The 18,447-nt window shown below is 43.3% G+C and overlaps 1 protein-coding gene across 10 annotated transcripts in view; it reads right to left on the bottom strand.

Annotated features, from left to right (window-relative positions):
• Positions 1-425: 425 nt before the first annotated feature.
• Positions 426-18,447, bottom strand: part of fbxl8 (F-box and leucine-rich repeat protein 8) — a 27,892-nt gene continuing 9,870 nt past the window's right edge. For 5 of the 10 annotated variants that reach the window (XM_070897874.1, XM_070897872.1, XM_070897876.1 and 2 more), the window contains 3 exons: positions 14,144-14,216; positions 13,291-13,503; positions 426-3,463 (listed from right to left, as the gene is read on the bottom strand). In XM_070897874.1, coding sequence (XP_070753975.1) covers positions 2,485-3,463; positions 13,291-13,427 — 1,116 coding nt within the window. In that variant the 5' untranslated portion in view covers positions 13,428-13,503; positions 14,144-14,216 and the 3' untranslated portion in view covers positions 426-2,484. The remainder of the gene's footprint in view (positions 3,464-13,290; positions 13,504-14,143; positions 14,217-18,447) is intronic. The other 5 variants (XM_070897879.1, XM_070897878.1, XM_070897880.1 and 2 more) reach the window with 3 other exon arrangements.

Here is an 18,447-nt window from a genome sequence, read left to right as displayed (position 1 = left end):
AGCTACAACTGTAGGAGGAAATTTTTCAATGTTCTTCTGAATGTTTTTATTCTAGTTTTATTCAAACTGAAGTATATTCGTAACTCGAGATATGTGGAGCATCTTCACAACCTTTAGTGACTGTAAAAGAAAAGTTATAATGATTCTGCCCTTATATAATGCAGCCTTGAGATTAAAATGTGCAATAGCTTAATCAATTGGGCTGCCAAAACAAAAAACTCAAATTTACACTCCGATTGGACCAATCCAAAATTTATGCTGCAACTAAAATAGCAATTCAGCACAGTTCAGCAAGGGATCTTTGCATAATAGGCACCAGGAATGTGACACATACCAAAACCTAAATGACTGGAAACTTAAGAAATGAGTGTCTTAAAAATTTTTTTGTAAATAAATATACTATACAAAAGTGTTGTATCCAGTAATGTATTAATGTAGGAGTGTTATATCATAGCATATAATATTTGTACCATCACTGACTGATAGGTACAGAGTTCCTCCTCAACAACAACTTGCATTTATATAGCACCTTTAACATAGTAAAATATCCCAAGGTGCTTCACAGGAGTGTTAACTAACACAATTTGACACTGAGCCACAGAAGTAGATATTAGGTGACCAAAAGTTGGTCAAAAAGGTAGCTTCTAAGGAGTGTCTTAAAAGAGGAGAGAGTGATGTAGAGAGGCAGAGAGGTTTAGGGAGGGAGCTTAAGGCCCGGGCACCGCCGCCAATGGTGGAGTTATAAAAATCGGGAATGCACAAGAGGCAAGAATTGGAGCAGCGCAATGATTTCGGAGGGCAGGAGGAGGTTACAGAGATAGGGAGGGACGAGCCCCTTATTCATGGATAGACACTTATCTACAAATGTATCAGAATGGTAAATAAACATTTCAGTTATTTTCAACAATTAAAGGGGACCTCACAGCATGATACATTTTCACTTCCTTCAAGGTTGTGAGAGACAAGGAGCAAGTAGAAAGGTGACCTGGGGAGATTCATGGTACGGGACTGCGGACATCCAAGATGAAAGAAAAGGCTGGTGGTGACGGAGTGAGGCAAGCCAACAGGTCATATCTCCGCTAGAGAAAATCGTTCATAGTTGCATTCCAAGGCTCCTGCTTGGCATCCTAACATACAAGACAATAGTACTTAAGTATAAATGATAAAAATAAAGTTTTTTTTTAATATAGAAAAAGGAGCCATTGTATTAAATCGTGCTATCAGGCGATTTGAATTTTTAACTTATCACAAAGTTATATAAAAGTCCAATTTATAGATTCTAGAGTTTTTGAACTTCCCTTACAGTTAACAGTGATAATTAGAAAAATATACAATGCGGAGATAGCCACAAAACTAAAATGATAGCACTCCTGTGCCATATGAGACTCTTCACACCTCCGTTGACATTCACAAATCAGATTATAACATTCGGTGTCTATGAAAAAGCAAAAACTTTTTTTTTAAATAAGTAAATGAAATCCCATTTCTGGACTCTGCTGATGGTGTGGTTCATTTGTGCGGACATAATCCTTGTATTTTGCAAAATGAAAATGAAGTTAATGAAAAAGGCAAAGATGATGACTATGCAGGGTGAGCGAGGACAGAGTCAAACACTGAACTGTAATACTGTAAACACCACACAAAAAGTGCAACTCTGACTGCACTTGGTATTAAAGTGTCTCTAAACTCTAGCATAGAGGACAAGTCAACTATCCAGCTGGCAACTCGAGCAGTGGTCAGTACTGTACTTTTGCTGCTACACAAAACCGACCACTGTCTGCGTTTTATACTGTCCTGTGCCTCTGCTCTCCTCTACTCCCACTGGAGGCTGCTTCGTAAAAAAAAGAGAACCTGGCTTCTCCACCTGCACAGAAAACTGGCTTTTTATTTTCCAAAATAATAATCATCCGGTGGGCATGCAGAGGAGTAGAGGAACTGGATACCTTACACGATTTAAAAAATATGCAAGTTATGGGCCTGCAAACAGAGGCTGTGCTGGCCTGGTGTGTTACGACTGCTCACATCAAGGTGCAACTTTTGGTCACCATAATTTCACATGATGATGCAAATACTCTGATGTACTTAATTGGTTCTAGTGCATTTAGAAAGGTAAAGAGAGTTCTGCTGGCTGAGCAGGATACGCACATAATGAATGGGCCTCCATCAGAGACACAACCATGTGTAAAGGGTGGAGGGGGGTTAGGAGACAATCGTTCACCCCATCAATCTCCCAATAGCTGCAGTATTGCACGGCTGTTAGTCGTGCGGGGGCCGGCAAGTTAATACTTGCCAGTGCCTTTTAATCTACCAGACCCTTCTGTTCACACTTCTTTCAAAACATACAGGTCTCTCCTCGGAGGGAGCCTCTGCAGAACAGATTCTGTGCTGCATACTTTTGAAGATAAGCTTTATAGAGCAGAATCAATAGAGGATTTCTTTACATGTCAGAAAACAACTATGGTCAGTCCAGCTTGGCTCCCAAATTCACTGTAGAACTTCTGGCAGCCAGGGGTGTGGTTCTTTGGATGTTTTCAGCGTATATTTGCAGAGTCTGGGGCAGTGAAGGAGGAAAGCTTGCACAATGTCCACCGACACCACACAATAACAGTGAATCTCCTCCAAAGACAGGCAGCAAGATGCCAGTCCCATCAAGGCCCTGTTCAGTTCATCTGAGGATGTTGTCTGCAGGACCACTCTTTTCAAAGTACTACTGTAGTTCTGGGAGATAAAGTTGACTTGTTCCACCATAAACGTGAAGGTGTTTAATTCTATACTGGCCACTGGGATAGCAGGCTGCAGGATTTGGGGTATTTTCTTAGCAGGGACTGTATGGTCCAGCTCGATGTCCACAGAGAGAGTTGGGTGTCTCTTTACCACAGCCTCCCACATCTCAGCCGGGATAGCTGGGTTATATTTGTCCATACGCTCACAGTGCAGCTGAAGGAGTTTCAATGGCGGACGTTTGGCATTCAGCAGCTCAGCAAAGACACTTCCTGTCAGGCTTGCATAAAACAATCCCAGAGCAGATAGCTTTGGGCAATATCTCAGGGCCACCTTAAGGGTTTCTGAAGTCACTTTACATACAAATGTCTTATTATTGATGAAAAGACTCTCCAAACATGGACTTCTGCTGGTGACAAGTTGGATGGTGCCATCATCCAAAGTGAATGGCATTCTCCGGAGGTCAATATGTCGGAGATGTAAACAGGAATTTGTTTCGAATAAATTTTTGACACTTTGCAGAATGTCTTGCCCAGAATAGAAGTAAGGATTTTCTCCAGTGCACACAATGGAGAGGGCCAACAGATCTGTTGCCGATTCAGCCATGTTGTGCAGAATTTGAACAAAATTCTTGCGATTTGCTTCCAAAGACTGATCACACAAAATCTTCAGATATTTGACATTACGCTGGAACTGGTGGAATACATGCACATTCTGGTCATCTTCCTCTCCGGAGTACAAGCTGTCACCAAAAACATAGCAAGCTGTTAGTACCAACATACCTCACAAACAAGGCACAATCCAGAGAAAAAACAGTGAATGGAATGTGCTCCTGCAATAAGCCAGGAATGCAACAAGATAGACTATGCACAACAGGGCTGACTGCTCCAGCGGTGCCTACTGTAAGCTAGGATCAAATTGGGGCTTAATAAGGATTTACTTATCTCAAAATTTTGTTTACAATAGACAGACAGCGATGTCATTTCAGAATCATACACAAGCACTGATCCGGCTTATTGTATGTGAATATGGAATAAAAATGGATTAAATGGGGCCACAGAAACAGGCTTCACTTTGCCTAGGTAATACTCCAACTGTTTCCTTTGGACTGACAACAATATCATAGAATCAACCACAATAGTTACATGTATCTAGAATGGGTAGAGATTATCATACAACTATAGAATGATAGAGCACAGAAGGAGGCCATTTGACCCACCATCCCTGTGCCGATCCCTTGAAAGCGCCATCCAATTAGTCCCACTACCCTGCTCTTTCCCCATAGCTCTGCAAATTTATCCAATTCCCTTTTGAAAATTACTATTGAATCTGCTTCCACCACCCTTTCAGACAGAGCATTCCACATCATAACTCGCTGCGGAATTTCTTTCCCTTTATGTTGCCTCTGGTTCTTTTTTCACTTATCTTTTAAATTTCCGTGCATGGCCACGGGATTCATGCAGCTCGGGAACCACGTCATAGAATCATAGAAATTTTCAGCACGGGATGAGGCCATTTCGGTTCATCGTGTCCGCGCTGGCCAACAAAGAACTATCCAGCCTAATCCCACTTTTCAGCTCTTGGTCCGTAGCCCTGTAGGTTATGGCACTTCAAGTGCACATCCAACTACTTTTTAAATATGGTGAGGATTTCTGCAACTACCATCCTTTCAGGCAGTGAATTCCAGACCCCCACCATCTTCTGGGTGAAGAAATTTCCCTTCAAATCCCCGTCTGTCAACCTGAGGCGGGAGTTCTGTGGCCATTGCTACAGCTGATTACTTGACAAGATGAAATGTACAGTAAAGGCTCTGACCTCACAGCTGATCACTTTCCTCAGGCGGAAGCTGTTGCTCAGTCCATTTCCAGCACAGATTCTGCAGGCTGCAAGTGTTTCCAGCAAAGTCTCCATCCAGTGTCACCTCATTGGAAGAACTCTCTCACCATTGACAGAATGCTTCTGTAATCTGTACTTCACCTGCCATCTATTCCATCAACATGGGTGCCGTTTATACTGTCTCACCTTGGTTCTTAAAATCAGATCACAATCAGCCACAACCAGCAGCATCAGGCACACAAGCAGCACCAACACCACCAACCTTCTCCACAATTACCTGATGCTGCACAGGACACATAGTATCAGTACCCAAGCACATTGCTGCGCACGAGGCCAGGGATGGCCTCATCATGGCCAGATTTAGTTATGCTGTACGCCCATATGGCTGCCACAGGTTGGCACCACCCCACATCAATACCATAAAGCATCCCTACAATGACCAAGCCATTTCTTTCACACTCATCACCATTGCGGATGTACCGTTATGTCTCACCATTCACTGCAACTCACTAAGCCACTTCCAAAGGTGCACACAAATCTGTCCAAGATTGGAAAGTGTTGAAAATAAAGATTTTTATGTTTGACACATTATAAAAACTTTATGTAAACATTGGATTAGACACCCAGGTGCCTACCCTTGTGTGTTGTTAGTTGGTATGATTGCACTAGGATGAGGGTGAGTGTGAGGCGTGGCTAATGAGATGGGGATGTGATAATGTAGATAGAGGGAAGAGGGATGGGTGGACATGCAAGATATGTTGGCGCAAGGATGTGCAGGACTAGGGTTGGGAAGGTAGAGTGATGGGAATGTGATGAGAGGCACAGCAGGATGAGGTTGAGTGTGGCTTTGTACTAATGTTTCCTGATCTACTGAGATCATTGAAATGTTTGCGGCACTGCACCCAGGTCCTCCTGACCACATCCCTGCTTGTGACCACCTCTGCAATCTGGCTGTCTTGGTCTCCTGGGGAGGTATCTTCCGCCCATCACCCATAAGCATATGGAGGGAGTCATTGGAGAACCTGGGTGCAGCTCTCTGCCTCTGTGCAGTCTTCGTCAGTATGTGAAGCTCTCCAATGCCATAGGACACTGACAGCACCATGTTAGATGAAACTTCAAATGTAATGTGGTCATGGTCCCTTTAAAGATCCTGGCTGATAACACGTCATGAATTATGTCACCAGACCCGCCCCATCTCATTGGATTGGATAATGCGCTGGGTGGGCTTAATAGGCCCCATTAAGGTAAGTTTATTTTCAACAGCGGGATGGAGCCGGCATGGGGGTCGGGACCTGATATGGCCACCGTCCGCACCGGACCCACCGAGGTAAAGAAAATTCCTGCCTATTCCTCTATTAATAAAGCCAAGGATCCCATATGCCTTTTTAACAGCCTTCTCAACTTGCCCTGCCACCTGCAAAGATTTGTGTATATACACCCCAGGCCTCTCTGCTCCTGCACTCCTTTCAAAACGTACCATTTAGTTTATATTGCTTCACCTCATTCTTCCGACTAGAATTAATCACTTCACACTTTTCTGTATTAAATTTAATCTGCCATGTATCTGCCTATTTCATCAGTCTGTTTGTGTCCTGCTGAAGTCTGTTCTTATCCTTCTCACTGTTTACTACATTTCCAAGATTCATGTCATCTGCAAGCTTTGAAAGTATGCCTTGTGTACCCAATTCCAGGCCATTACTATTTCAAAAAGAGCTGCGGTCGTAATATCGATCCCTGGAGGAAACCATGTTTACCACTACTCTCTGCTTTCTATCCCTTAGCCAATTTTGCACCATGCAACCACTGTCCCTTTAATCCCATGGGCTTCAATTTTGCTAAAAAAAAGATTATGTTGTATTTTATCAAACCCCTTTTGAAAAGCCATATAAGCATCAACCACACTACCGTCATCAACCCTCTCCGTTACTTTATCAACGAACTCAATAAAGTTAGTCAAACATGATTTGCCTTTAACAAATTTGTGCTGGCTTTCAGTTATTAACCCATATTTTTCCACGCGCCAATTAATTTTGTCCCAGATTATCTCTAAACGTTTCCCCACCACCGACGTTATGCTTACTGGCCTGCATTTGCTGGGTTTATCCCTCTCTCCTTTTTTGAAAAGGGATGTAACATTTGCAATCCTCCAGTCCTCTGGCACCACTCCCATATCGAAGGAGAATTGGAAGATTGTGACCAGAGCCTCTACAATTTCCACCCTTACTTCCTTCAGCAACCTAGGATGCATCCCATCCAGACCAGGAGACTTTTCTACTTTGAGTACCTCCTCTTTATCTATTTTTATCCTATCCAAATTTCTCTACTATCTCCTCCTTTATTGTGACATTGGCAGCATCCTCTTCTTTAATGAAGACAGATGCAAAGTACTAATTTTGTACCTTAGTCATGCCCTCTGCTTTCATAAGATGGTCTCTTTTTTGGTCCCTAATCACTCCCCTCGCCCCCACTTCCTTTGACTATCCTATTACTATATATGTTTCAAAAAGACTTTTGGGTGCCCTTTTATGTTACCTGCTAATCTATTCTCTTTGCCTCTCTCATTTCCTTTTTCAGTTCTCCTTTTGTATTCAGCTTGTGTGAGTGCAAAAGCCAAGGTGGAAATGTTTACAACCATCTTCAGCCAGAAGTGCCGAGTGGATCATCCACATCGGCCTCCTCGTGAGGTCCCCACCATCACAGAAGCCAGTCATCAGCTAGTTCGATTCACTCCACATGGTATCAAGAAACAGCTGAGCGCACTGGATACAGCAAATGCTATGGGCCCTGACAACATCTCGGCTGTTGTGCTGAAGATTTGTGCTCCAGAACTAGCCGCACCTCTAGCCAAGCTGTTCCAGTACAGCTACAACACTAGCATCTACTCAACTATGTGGTATTTCCTGTCTACAAAAAGCAGGACAAATCCAATTACCGTCCCATCAGTCTACTCTCAATCATCAGCAAAGTGATGGAATGTGTCGTCAACAGTGCTATCAAGCGGCACTTACTCACCAATAACCTGCTCACCGATGTCCAGTTTGAGTTCCACCAGGACCACTCGGCTTCTAGACCTCATTACAGCCTTTGTCCAAACATGAACAAAAGAGCTGAATTCCAGAGGTGAGGTGAGAGTGACTGCCCTTGACATCAAGACAGCATTTGACCGAGTGTGGCATCAAGGAGTCCTAGGAAAGCTGAAGTCAATGGGCTTCCAGGGAGCTCTACCATTGCATGCCCTTCCTTTCCTCCTTGCGGGAATGTGTCGACTCTGTACCCAAACTATCTCCTTGTTGAAGGCCTCCCATTGCCTATTTACTTTTACCTCTCCAATGGCTGGTGTCATACCTAACACAAAGGAAGATGGTTGTGGTGGTTAGAGGTCAATCATCACAGCCCCAGGTCATCACTGCAGTAGTTCCTCAGGGCTGTGTCCTGGACCCAACCATCTTTAGCTGTTTCATTAATGACCTTCCCTCCATCATAAAGTCAGAAGTGGGGATGTTCGCTGATGACTGCACAGTGTTCAGTGCCATTCGCAACTCCTCAGATTATGGAGCAGTCCATACCCACATGCAGAAAGACCTGGACGACATTCACGCTTGGGCCGATAAGTGGCAAGTAACATTCGCGCCACACAAGTGCCAGGCAAATACTATCTCCAACAAGTGAGAGTCTAACCACCGCCCCTCGAAATTAAACGGCATTACCATTGCCGAATCCCCCATCATCAACATCCTGGGAGTCACCATTGACCAGAAACTTAACTGGACCAGCCACATAAATACTGTGGCAACAAGAGCAGGTCAGAGGCTGGGTATTCTGCGGTGAGTGTCTCACCTCCCGACTCCCCAAAGCCTTTCTACCATCTACAAGGCACAAGTCAGAAGTGTGATGGAATACTCTCCACTTACCTGGATGAGTGCAGCTCCAACAACACTCAAGAAGCTCGACATCATCCAAGACAGAGCAGCCCACTTGATTGGCACCCCATCCGCCACCTTAAACATTCACTCCCTCCATCACCGATGTACCGTGGCTGCAGGGGGTACCGTCTACAAGATGCACTGCAGCAACTCGTCAAGGCTTCTTCGGCAGCACCTGCCAAACCTACGACCTCTACTACCTAGAAGGACAAGGGCAGCAGGCACATGGGAACACCACCACCTCCACATTCCCCTTCCAAGTCACACATCATCCTGACTTGGAAGTATATCGCCGCTCCTTTATTGTCGCTGGGTCAACATCCTGGAACTCCCTCCCTAACAGCACTGTACCTTCACCACATGGACTGCAACGGTTCAAGAAGGCGGCTCACCATCATCTTCTCAAGGCCAATTAGAGATGGGCAATAAACGTTGGCCTTGCTGACGCCCACATCCCATGAATGAATAAAAAAAAAAGATAACGGCATTTATCATAAGCCTCCTTTTTCTGTTTCATTTTAAAACTCCGGGGAGCTCGAGCATTGCATGCCCTTCCTTTCCAGCTTGTAGGAATGTGTCTACTCTGTACCCAAACTATCTCCTTGTTTAAAGCTTCCCATTGCTCATTTACTGTTTTATCTGGTAACTTTTGATTCCAATCCACCAGGGCCAGACCCCTTTTCAACTCACTGAAATGAGTCCTCCTCCAGTTGAGTATTTTCACATTTGGATTTTCTTTGTCCTTTTCCGTAACTATTCTAAACCTAATGATATTATGATCGCTGTTTCCCAAATGCACTTCCACTAAAACATACTCCAGTTGACCCCTTCATTCCTCAGAACTAGATCCAGCATTGCTTCCTTCCTCGCTGGGCTGGAAACACACTGATCAAGAAAGTTCTCTTGCACACATTTCCTCCCCTTCTTTTCCCTTTACACTGGTAGTTTTCTAGTCTTATATTAGGATAATTGAAGTCCATTATCACTACTCCGTATTTCTTGCACCTTTCTGTAATTTGCCTGAAAATGTGATCCTCTATCTCCTTCCTACGATTTGGTGGCTTATTGTATAAACACAGTAGCGTTATACCTCCTTTATGGTTTCTTAATTCTAAACAAATAAATTCTGTCTTTGAACCCTCAAGTACATCATCCATTGCTGTAACAGTACCTTTGATCAATGCTGCCAACAACTCCCCTCCTTTTTTACATTCCTTATATTTCCCAAATATCTTGTAGCCAGGACCGGATTATGGGCCTGGGGCACTGATCCAAATGGGCCCATAGCTATATTTGTTCATGTTCAGTACATTACATGTATGACTCTGATTCTGAGTATGAAAACATAGGCCAGTATATTCAACAATTAAAGCATATATTCTGTGTCAAGTAGGTACATATTCTGGTTGTGGGAACATTGCAATACTAGATTCCTATACAGCCTATTTGGCAGGCCTTATTATTTTTTCCTATATTTATTTGGTGGGTCTGGGGCTGCAGCCCCATCCGCCTCATGGTTAATCCGTGCCTGCTTGTAGCCAGGATTATTAAGTTCCCAATCCTCCCCTTGTTTGAGCCAGGTCTGTTATTGCCACTATATCAAAATCTCATGCAGCTATTTGTACCTGCAGCTCACCAACCTTATTTACCACGCTCCATGCATTTACGTATATGCTCCCTAAACCCACCTTAATCTGCTTTACATTTCTCCCGTCTGATCCCGCCTATTTCTGAACTATTCTTTATTCCAATGCTGTTTGTCTCTCCTCTCTAAGGCTGATGTGCCTCCCCTTTAATTTAAAATATTCAATTATTTTTAAATCCTCACACATGGGAAGTATTAAATAATCCAGAATTAATTCCAGCACTTTCAACTGGGGTTCTCAGATGCTCATTGTGCTTCTCAACCCTACAGTTATTGGCCAATTCTTTCAACTTTCAAAACATCCAGATCTCTCCTCGAACAAAACATCTGCAAAACGGTCTCTATGAAATTTATATGTGAAAGTGTGCACAAAGCAGAGTACGGAATCAGTAAAGGAGTCATTACTTTGTTGCATTCTTAGGTAACATCCTGTCAATCATTTCATTTGACTTTGACATTCTATATACAACTGGAGTGACAATGCCACCAAACATCGTCATGTATGACTGCAATTTCACCCACAGCCATGTATTTAATTTGTGGTTTATTTCAGAGATCCTATAATTTTATGCAGGATGTGCATCTTTTTGTTTCAAACTCTGTATCTTGTGCACATCACACCTATTTAAACACCCCAAAATATCCTCATCTTCACAAAAACATTTTTAAAAGGCATCAATGCCTGTTGGGTTTCACGTGAGGCAGTTTTAGATCCATGGGCTTTGAAATCTCAGTGTAGATATTCCAGACCCATCATGCTGCCAATGGGACAGGATCATGGCGTATACGCTGCTATGTACTTTTTCTGGGCAAGCTAACCTCATCGGATTACATACGTTCCTTGTAAGATTGCCCCAGGCGCAGGGAGCGTGCTGATGTGGTTGCGGAGGCAGGACACGAGGTGAAGCAGCAACTCTTAATGGGAGTTGCAATAAAAACAGCAAATCAAAAATTGGATTGTTGAGCCGAGGAGCAATTCTGGCCCATTTGAAGATGTTGTCTTTGATGTGCTGCTGCAGGAGATGTTTGGAGCTAAGGGGTACCTCAAGGTTTCAGCCGTGGCTCAGTGGTAGCATTCTCGCCTCCAAGTCAGAAGTTTGTGGGTTTAAGTCCATCTCTAGAGCACATAATCTAGGCTGACACTCCAGTGCAATACCGAGAGCTGCACAGTCAGAGATGCCGTCTTTCAGATGAGATGTAAAACCGAGACCCCGTCAGTCCTCTCCGGTGGACGAGAAAGTTCCCATTGCACTATTAGATGATGATCAGGGGAGTTCGCCCAGTGTCCTGGCTAATATTTATCCCTAAAACACCACCTAAAGAAACAGATTATCCGATCACTATTTCATTGCTGTTTCTGGAAGCTTGTTGTGTGCAAAATTGGCTGCCGCATTTCTTACATTACAACAGTGACTACACTTCAAAAATACTTCATTGGTTATAAAATGCTTTGGGACATCCTGAGATTGTGAAAGGCGCTATATAAATGCAAATTCTTTCTTTCTTTCTGATGGGGGCATAAAAATATAGAAAACATAGAAAATAGGTGCAGAAGCAGGCCATTCGACCCTTCACCGCCAGTCAATATGATCATGGCTGATCAATCAACTTCAGTACCCCCCTCCCTCCTTCTCTCCATACCCCCTGATCCCCTTAGCCGTAAGGGCCATATCTAACTCCCTTAAATGACAGAGATACCCGAAAGAGATAGCCAAAGTGAGTGAATGCAGAACACCAAATCCATAGGTTATAGGAGCAATGAGGAAGATGTTTTGATACAACAGGAAGATCAGCAAAGTAAGACTACTCAGAATGTGCCTACTCATAGTATATAGCCACAGGATATATGACACAATGAGATTACTATCAGTCTATTGCAGCTCAATGAGACAGTATGCAAAGTACTCAGACTTTTCAGCTCTTTTACCCCTGCACCCATTACTGCAGCGCAGACTTTATTGGTGCTACTGAACTTTGCTTCTAGCATGGCACATCATTTTTCTATCCCAAAATATGCTGTCAAGAAAAGCTGCTCGCATGCTGCATTGGTGACACCATCTCTGCTCTTCCAGACTCGAAGGGGCCGAAATTCAGTGGTATGCGGCACCCGTTAGCACCGGAGAGGGCCGCTAAGTACCTACTGACGCAGCGGCGCGCTGTCCTCGCCTTCCGAAAACTTCAATGGAGCGATGGGGGCGGCGCTAAGAGGTAGCGCTGTGCACTCTAGCGTCACCCATGTGGTGACATCATCGAGCATGCAATGCTTCCTTGGCACCGCAGCGGCAAAATTGAATTGAATCGCCTGCTTTACCGGCAGGAGCTATTCCTGACAGGGAAAGCAGTCGGTACATCAGTGATCCCGGGGCGGTATCTTCCGGAGAGCAAGGAAAGTTGTGAAATTAAATTAATTAATTAATTTATGGCAGTAGTGGGGAAGTAAAGGTGTAGGTCATTGAAATTTTCACCAACATTTTTTTCTCATTTTCAGGCGCCAGGATGCTGGCATCCTAGCAGAAAAAAATTGAGTAGGCCTCTTGCGCTAGCGCTCCATTGGTGCCCGAGGACGAGAGTGGAATGCTCCATTGGCGTTACACTCTCCTCTTTGGGGGAAAAACTGAATTTTGTACTTTGAGGCGATAGACACTACCCGGCGCTACAGTTATCTGATCTGGAATGCACTGCCTGAAAGGATGGTGTAGGTAGATTCAATTGTAGCTTTCAAAAGGGAATTGGATATGTACCTGAAAAGGAAAAAATTACAGGGCTGTGGGGAAAGAGAGTGGGACTAATTAAATAGCTCTTTCAAAGAGCTGGCATAGACACAATGGGCCGAATAGCCTCCATCTGTATGTATAATTCTAACTATACATTTTGTACCTGCTTATAGGAAAAGACTACACATAATCGACTGGAACAAATGTGTAATGGGAAGAGGGGGCCCCCTAACTATCAGCCCTGGACTCAACACCTATTCCCCAGCAAGGACATTATTCAGCTTGAATGGAACAACATTTATCAAAAAAACATTTTATTTGTTCAGTGACAGCCAACACCAGCATGTTATAAAAATAAAAATCCAGTATTTAAATGGTTACTTGCGATGGGTACTGTACGCAATGACTTCTACCCAGATGGAGAGACAAAAGCAGCAGAATGACTACCCACCTCAGTGCTGTGTAATGCCACACAGTAGGAGAAACAACAGCCTCTGCCCATCTTCTGCAGACCTGTGAGGCCGAGTGCCTCTCACACACCAACAAATAGGAAAATATCATGGCCAGGACCTCCTCGGGGATCTCCATTCTTTTGGAAGAGCCTTCCTACTAGTTAAACACAAACCCGACTCCTTAGTAGATGGCAACTGTGCACAGGGGTATCCTGCAACAATAACAACGTTAATTATTACGTAAGAACATAAGAAATAGGAACAGGAGTAGGCCATATGGCTCCTCGAGCCTGCTGCATCATTCAATAAGATCATGGCTGATCTGATCATGGACTCAGCTCCACTTCCCCGCCCGCTCCCCATAACCCCTTATCATTTAAGAAACTGTCTATTTCTGTCTTAAATTTATTCAATGTCCCAGCTTCCACAGCTCGCTGAGGCAGCGAATTCCACAGATTTACAACCCGCAGAGAAGAAATTTCTCCTCATCTTTGTTTTAAATGGGCGGCCTCTTATTCTAAGATTATGCCCTCTACTCTAGTCTCCCCCATCAGTGGAAACATCCTCTCTGCATTCACCTTGTCAAGCCCCTCAATCTCACTGCAGGATCGTTTCTGAACTGTGTCTAAATCTTTCATTTTATAAAATGGAACTTATCACAGCATGAGAAGAGTAATGTTGCACAGACTATTCCATCTACTCTAGACCACCCAGGGCCAATCAGTACTGCACTTAGAACCATGAGCAATTGGCAGTTTGTAATTCAGTTGACGGGTGCTCCATATTTCTAGCTGACAGGAATTTGTACGTTGTTATAGGTTGTGTGACTCTGTCAGCCTCTTTGCAACATACCTGCATGTTGTCCTGAACATTATCTGTTAGTATTGTGACTTTCCTGTGAGCTTATCCGCTGTTGAATTTGATCCTATAATGAACGATATACAATAAGTAACAGATTGACACAAATAACTCACAAACAAAAAAAAGTCAACAGTGTTGTAAGTTCATTTCGGGTGATGCGTGGTATTTACACCGCATTGGTGATACTTGGAATGCTGGTTGCCAGGATGGAGCATTGTCCTCCGAGATTGTATGATAGAAATCATAGATGTGGTCCCCGCGATTTTCCATTAACAGATGGAGTCCCCTGGATGTCAAGGATGTACAGGATAAGGCAAAAAAGGCAGGCATGTCAGATACCGAGAGCTCAATACTGCAGAAAGCCCAGAGGAGTATAGAAAGTGCAGGGGTGAAATTAGGATAGCAAAGAGAGGGCATGAAAAATATTGGCAAGTAAAACCAAGGAACACCCAAAGATGTGTTATAAATATATAAAGAGCAATAAGGTAACTAAGGAAAGAGTAGGGCCTATTAGTGATCAAAAAGTTAACTTGTATGTGGAGGTGGAGGATGTGGGTATGGTTCTTAATCAATACTTTGCATCTCCAGAAAAGACTGGAATGATGCAGATATTGTAGTTAAGGAGGAGTGTGAAATATTAAATGGAATAAATAAAGTGAGAAGAAATATTATGGGGTTTAGCATCTTTCAAAGTAGATAAATCGCCAGGCCCAGATGAAATGTATCCCAGGCTGTTGAGAAGCAAGGGAGGAATAGCAGAGGCTCTGACCGTCATTTTCCAATCCTCTCTGGCTACAGGGGTGGTGCCGGAGGACTGTAGGACTGCTAATGATGTCCCTTTGTTTAAAAAGGGCGAAAGCAATTGACCAAGTAATTACAGGCCAGTCAGCCTAACCTCGATTATTGGAAAATTTATGAGGGACAGTATTAATCATCATCTAGCAAGGCACGGCTTAATCAAGGACAGTCAGCATGGATTTGTTCAGGGAAGGTCGTGTCTGACTGACTTGATTGAATTTTGAGAGCAGGTGACAAGGAGAGTCGATGAGGATAGCGCATTTGATGTCGACATGGATTTTAGCAAGGCTTTTGACAAGGTGCCACATGGCAGACTGGTCAGAATAGAAAAAGCCCACGGGATCCAAGGGAAAGTTGGATCCAAAATTGGCTCAGTAGCAGGAAGCAAAGGTTAATGGTCAACATATGTTTTTGTGACTGTTTCCATAAGGATTCCGAAGGCTCAGTACTAAGTCCCCTACTATTTGTGATATATAACTGGCTGTGTGGTTGAAAGCTGTAGACTGCAGCAAGATATCAATGGACTGGTGAGGTGAGCAGAAAAGTGGTAAATGGAATTCAATCCAGAGAAATGTGAGGTAATGCATTTGGGGAGGTCTAACAAGGCAAGGGAATACACAATAAATGGAAGGATACTGAGAAGTGTGGAGGAACAGAGGGACCTTGGAGTGCATGTCCACAGATTCCTGAAGGTGGCAGGCCAGGTAGATAACGTGGTTAAGAGGACATATGGGATACATTCTTTTATTAGCCGAGGAATAGAATAGAAGAGCAGGGACGTGATGCTAGAATAGCATAAAACATTAGTTAGGCCACAGTTAGAGTACTGCGTACAGTTCTGGTCACCATGTGACAGGAAAGATATGATTGCACTAGAGAGGATACAGAGGAAATTCACAAGGATGTTGCCAGGACTGGAGAATTTTGGCTATGAGGAAAGATTGACTTTGTTTTCTTTGGAACAGAGGAGGCTGAGGGGAGATTTAATTGAAGTGTATAAAATTATGAGGGGCCTGGATAGAATGTATTGGAAGGACTTATTTCCCTTAGTAGAGAGATCAATAACCAGGGCGCATAGATTTAAAGTAATTGGTAGAAGGATTAGAGGTGAGTTGAGGAGATATTTTTTTTACCCAGAGAGTGGTAGAGTCTGGAACTCACTGCCTGAAAGGGTGGTAGAAGCATAAACCCTCATCACATTTAAAAAGTACTTGGATGTGCACTTGAAGTGCTGTAACCTACAGGGCTACGGACCGAGAGCTGGAAAGTGGGATTAGGCTGGGTCGCTCTTTTTCAGCTGGCACAGACATGATGGGCCGAATGGCCTCCTTCTGTTGTGTAAATTTCTATGATTCTATAAATTGTGAACGTGTGCCCAAGACTTCCCGATACGTGCTCCTGATGAGCAAGGCTCCGTCCTACCAACCCGTTTGGAAAATCACATGTTGGCCGATTTATGTTCAATCTATTGCTCTAAAGAGTGAGATTCGCCATTATTGAAAATCGCAGTGCCCTCTCCCTGACTAAGGGTGGTTGTCCTGCAATGTGGTGCCATTGGAGTTAGAGAGTTATTATTCCACATGGTCCACATAGGATCAATTCTAATATAAAAACAGAAAATGCTGGAAACACTCAGCAGGTCAGACAGCACATGTGGAGAGAAAACCATTCAAGTGAATGATCTTTCATCAGAATAGTTACATTTAATAACAGACAGCAGAATCAAACATATAAACCACCTGAACGTTTCAATTAGATACCAGACTATAACTCTTTCGTGGGAAGCTGTTATTCTAAATGTAAACCATGTCGCCCCACAAGTAGATTCCAGCCTGATCCCCAGGTATCCATTATAAATATACAAGGTGCTGGAACCCAGATTAGATTTTCACTCTCCGTGAATGTGAAGAGGAGAAAGCAATGCAGAGAAAGACAGGAGCAGTCACACAGCAGGCCAGGTTCGAGCTCACAGTGGGGTGCGACAAGTGGAGGGGACTCTGAGATACAGGCAGGTTTGGAGTGGGTCAGAGGGACGGTGCAGAAGACTTTGGTTTGAATTGTGAGCATTTTGTGTTGTGACCTGGGAGAACATGGCTATTTTGTTTAGCAACATGTGTGTTGGTGCAGGGCATTTCAAGAGTTTAGTTTTCATTCAACAGCTGATATATAAATATGGATTGCTTTTAAGAAACAACTGGAGTTTATTCCAGTGCTCGTTACTGCCCACTTTAATTCTACACTGCAGTTGTCAATCACACAAAACTCCAGGTCAGACAACAGTTTACTCTCACTATTAATTCAAAAATGTCAATTCAATAATATATCTCCCTCCTCAAAAGAAAGTAAATGTGTGCAATCAAACACTTCAACAACAAACTCAGTTCAACAGCTGCACTGAAAACAGTTTAAACAATTACAAAGTCAGTAAATGCCTTATTAAGAGGTTTTGGTCTTGCTTGATCAGTCCTGAGCTTTAGGCTAGCTGGCTTGTTGTTCATGGGATTATTCGGAGACTTTTCCACCTAGGGTTCTTGCTGCTGTGCTGGTGTGGTCCTGGCACACTACTTTGTTGAAGAACAGCCATGATTTCTTCTTCTGTGCAGTTATTGTAGCTGTGTAGCTAGGTAGTTTCACTTCAGTTAATCTTCCTGATTAGTTTGAAACTCCTTGCAGTATCACATTTAGATATGCATGTGCATGTCTCTATCTCCACAGGAGGTCAGTAAATCACTTCTCCAGCTCTCCAAAGACAACTTTGTATTTCAATATGAGCTTTCTCCTGTCTCAGATAGGGATTTAATTACTTGATTTGTTTTGAATATCAATCCATCCCATGTGCCCAGTTCATCTGTAAGGTTGTAATATTCAGGGTGCTACTTCTCTTTGTGGCAAGCCAGCCCTTTATTATCATATCGAACATTTTCAGATCTTTGCCTATTCAAGTAGCTTGGTCACTCCATCCTCATAGGGATAAGTAATGCTGCACACTGATCTTTATTTATTTTGCCGTTTTCAAACTTGAGTCTATTCATCATTGTCTCCCTCTCTAGCAGTGTCGGGTATATCAGATCCGCTTAACGTGTTAACAAGGAACATTTCCTTGCCTCTTTCATAGACAACTTTGTAGCTTTGAACATTATTTTTCAACTTGGTTTCAAGTAGTTTGTGATCTCCCTCCAAAGCAGTACCGCTCCAATTTCTCCAAACCAGAAACAGTGGCGAAGAGTTCTTTTTCAATTGTTCCATTAGTTTTTCTCCATTTCCATTAGACTTCTTGAGGCATTGGCTGATTTTTCTGCATGAGATGTGGTCCTATATCTTTTTTAGACATGTCACACTGTGGAATTGCATCCTTAAACAACGGCAAACTTTTTTTGTGATACCATTGGTGGCTGAAAGATGATTTTCTTGACTTCATCCGGGCACTTCTCATGGCAACAGTCCCATGTAGTCATGTTCTTTCTTAACTAGCTCACAGAGAGCAGTGGTTAGTTACA

Source organism: Pristiophorus japonicus, chromosome 13 (genome assembly GCF_044704955.1).
Source record: "Pristiophorus japonicus isolate sPriJap1 chromosome 13, sPriJap1.hap1, whole genome shotgun sequence".
Lineage (NCBI taxonomy): Eukaryota > Metazoa > Chordata > Chondrichthyes > Pristiophoridae > Pristiophorus > Pristiophorus japonicus.
This window is presented reverse-complemented; position numbering and strand designations above follow the sequence as displayed.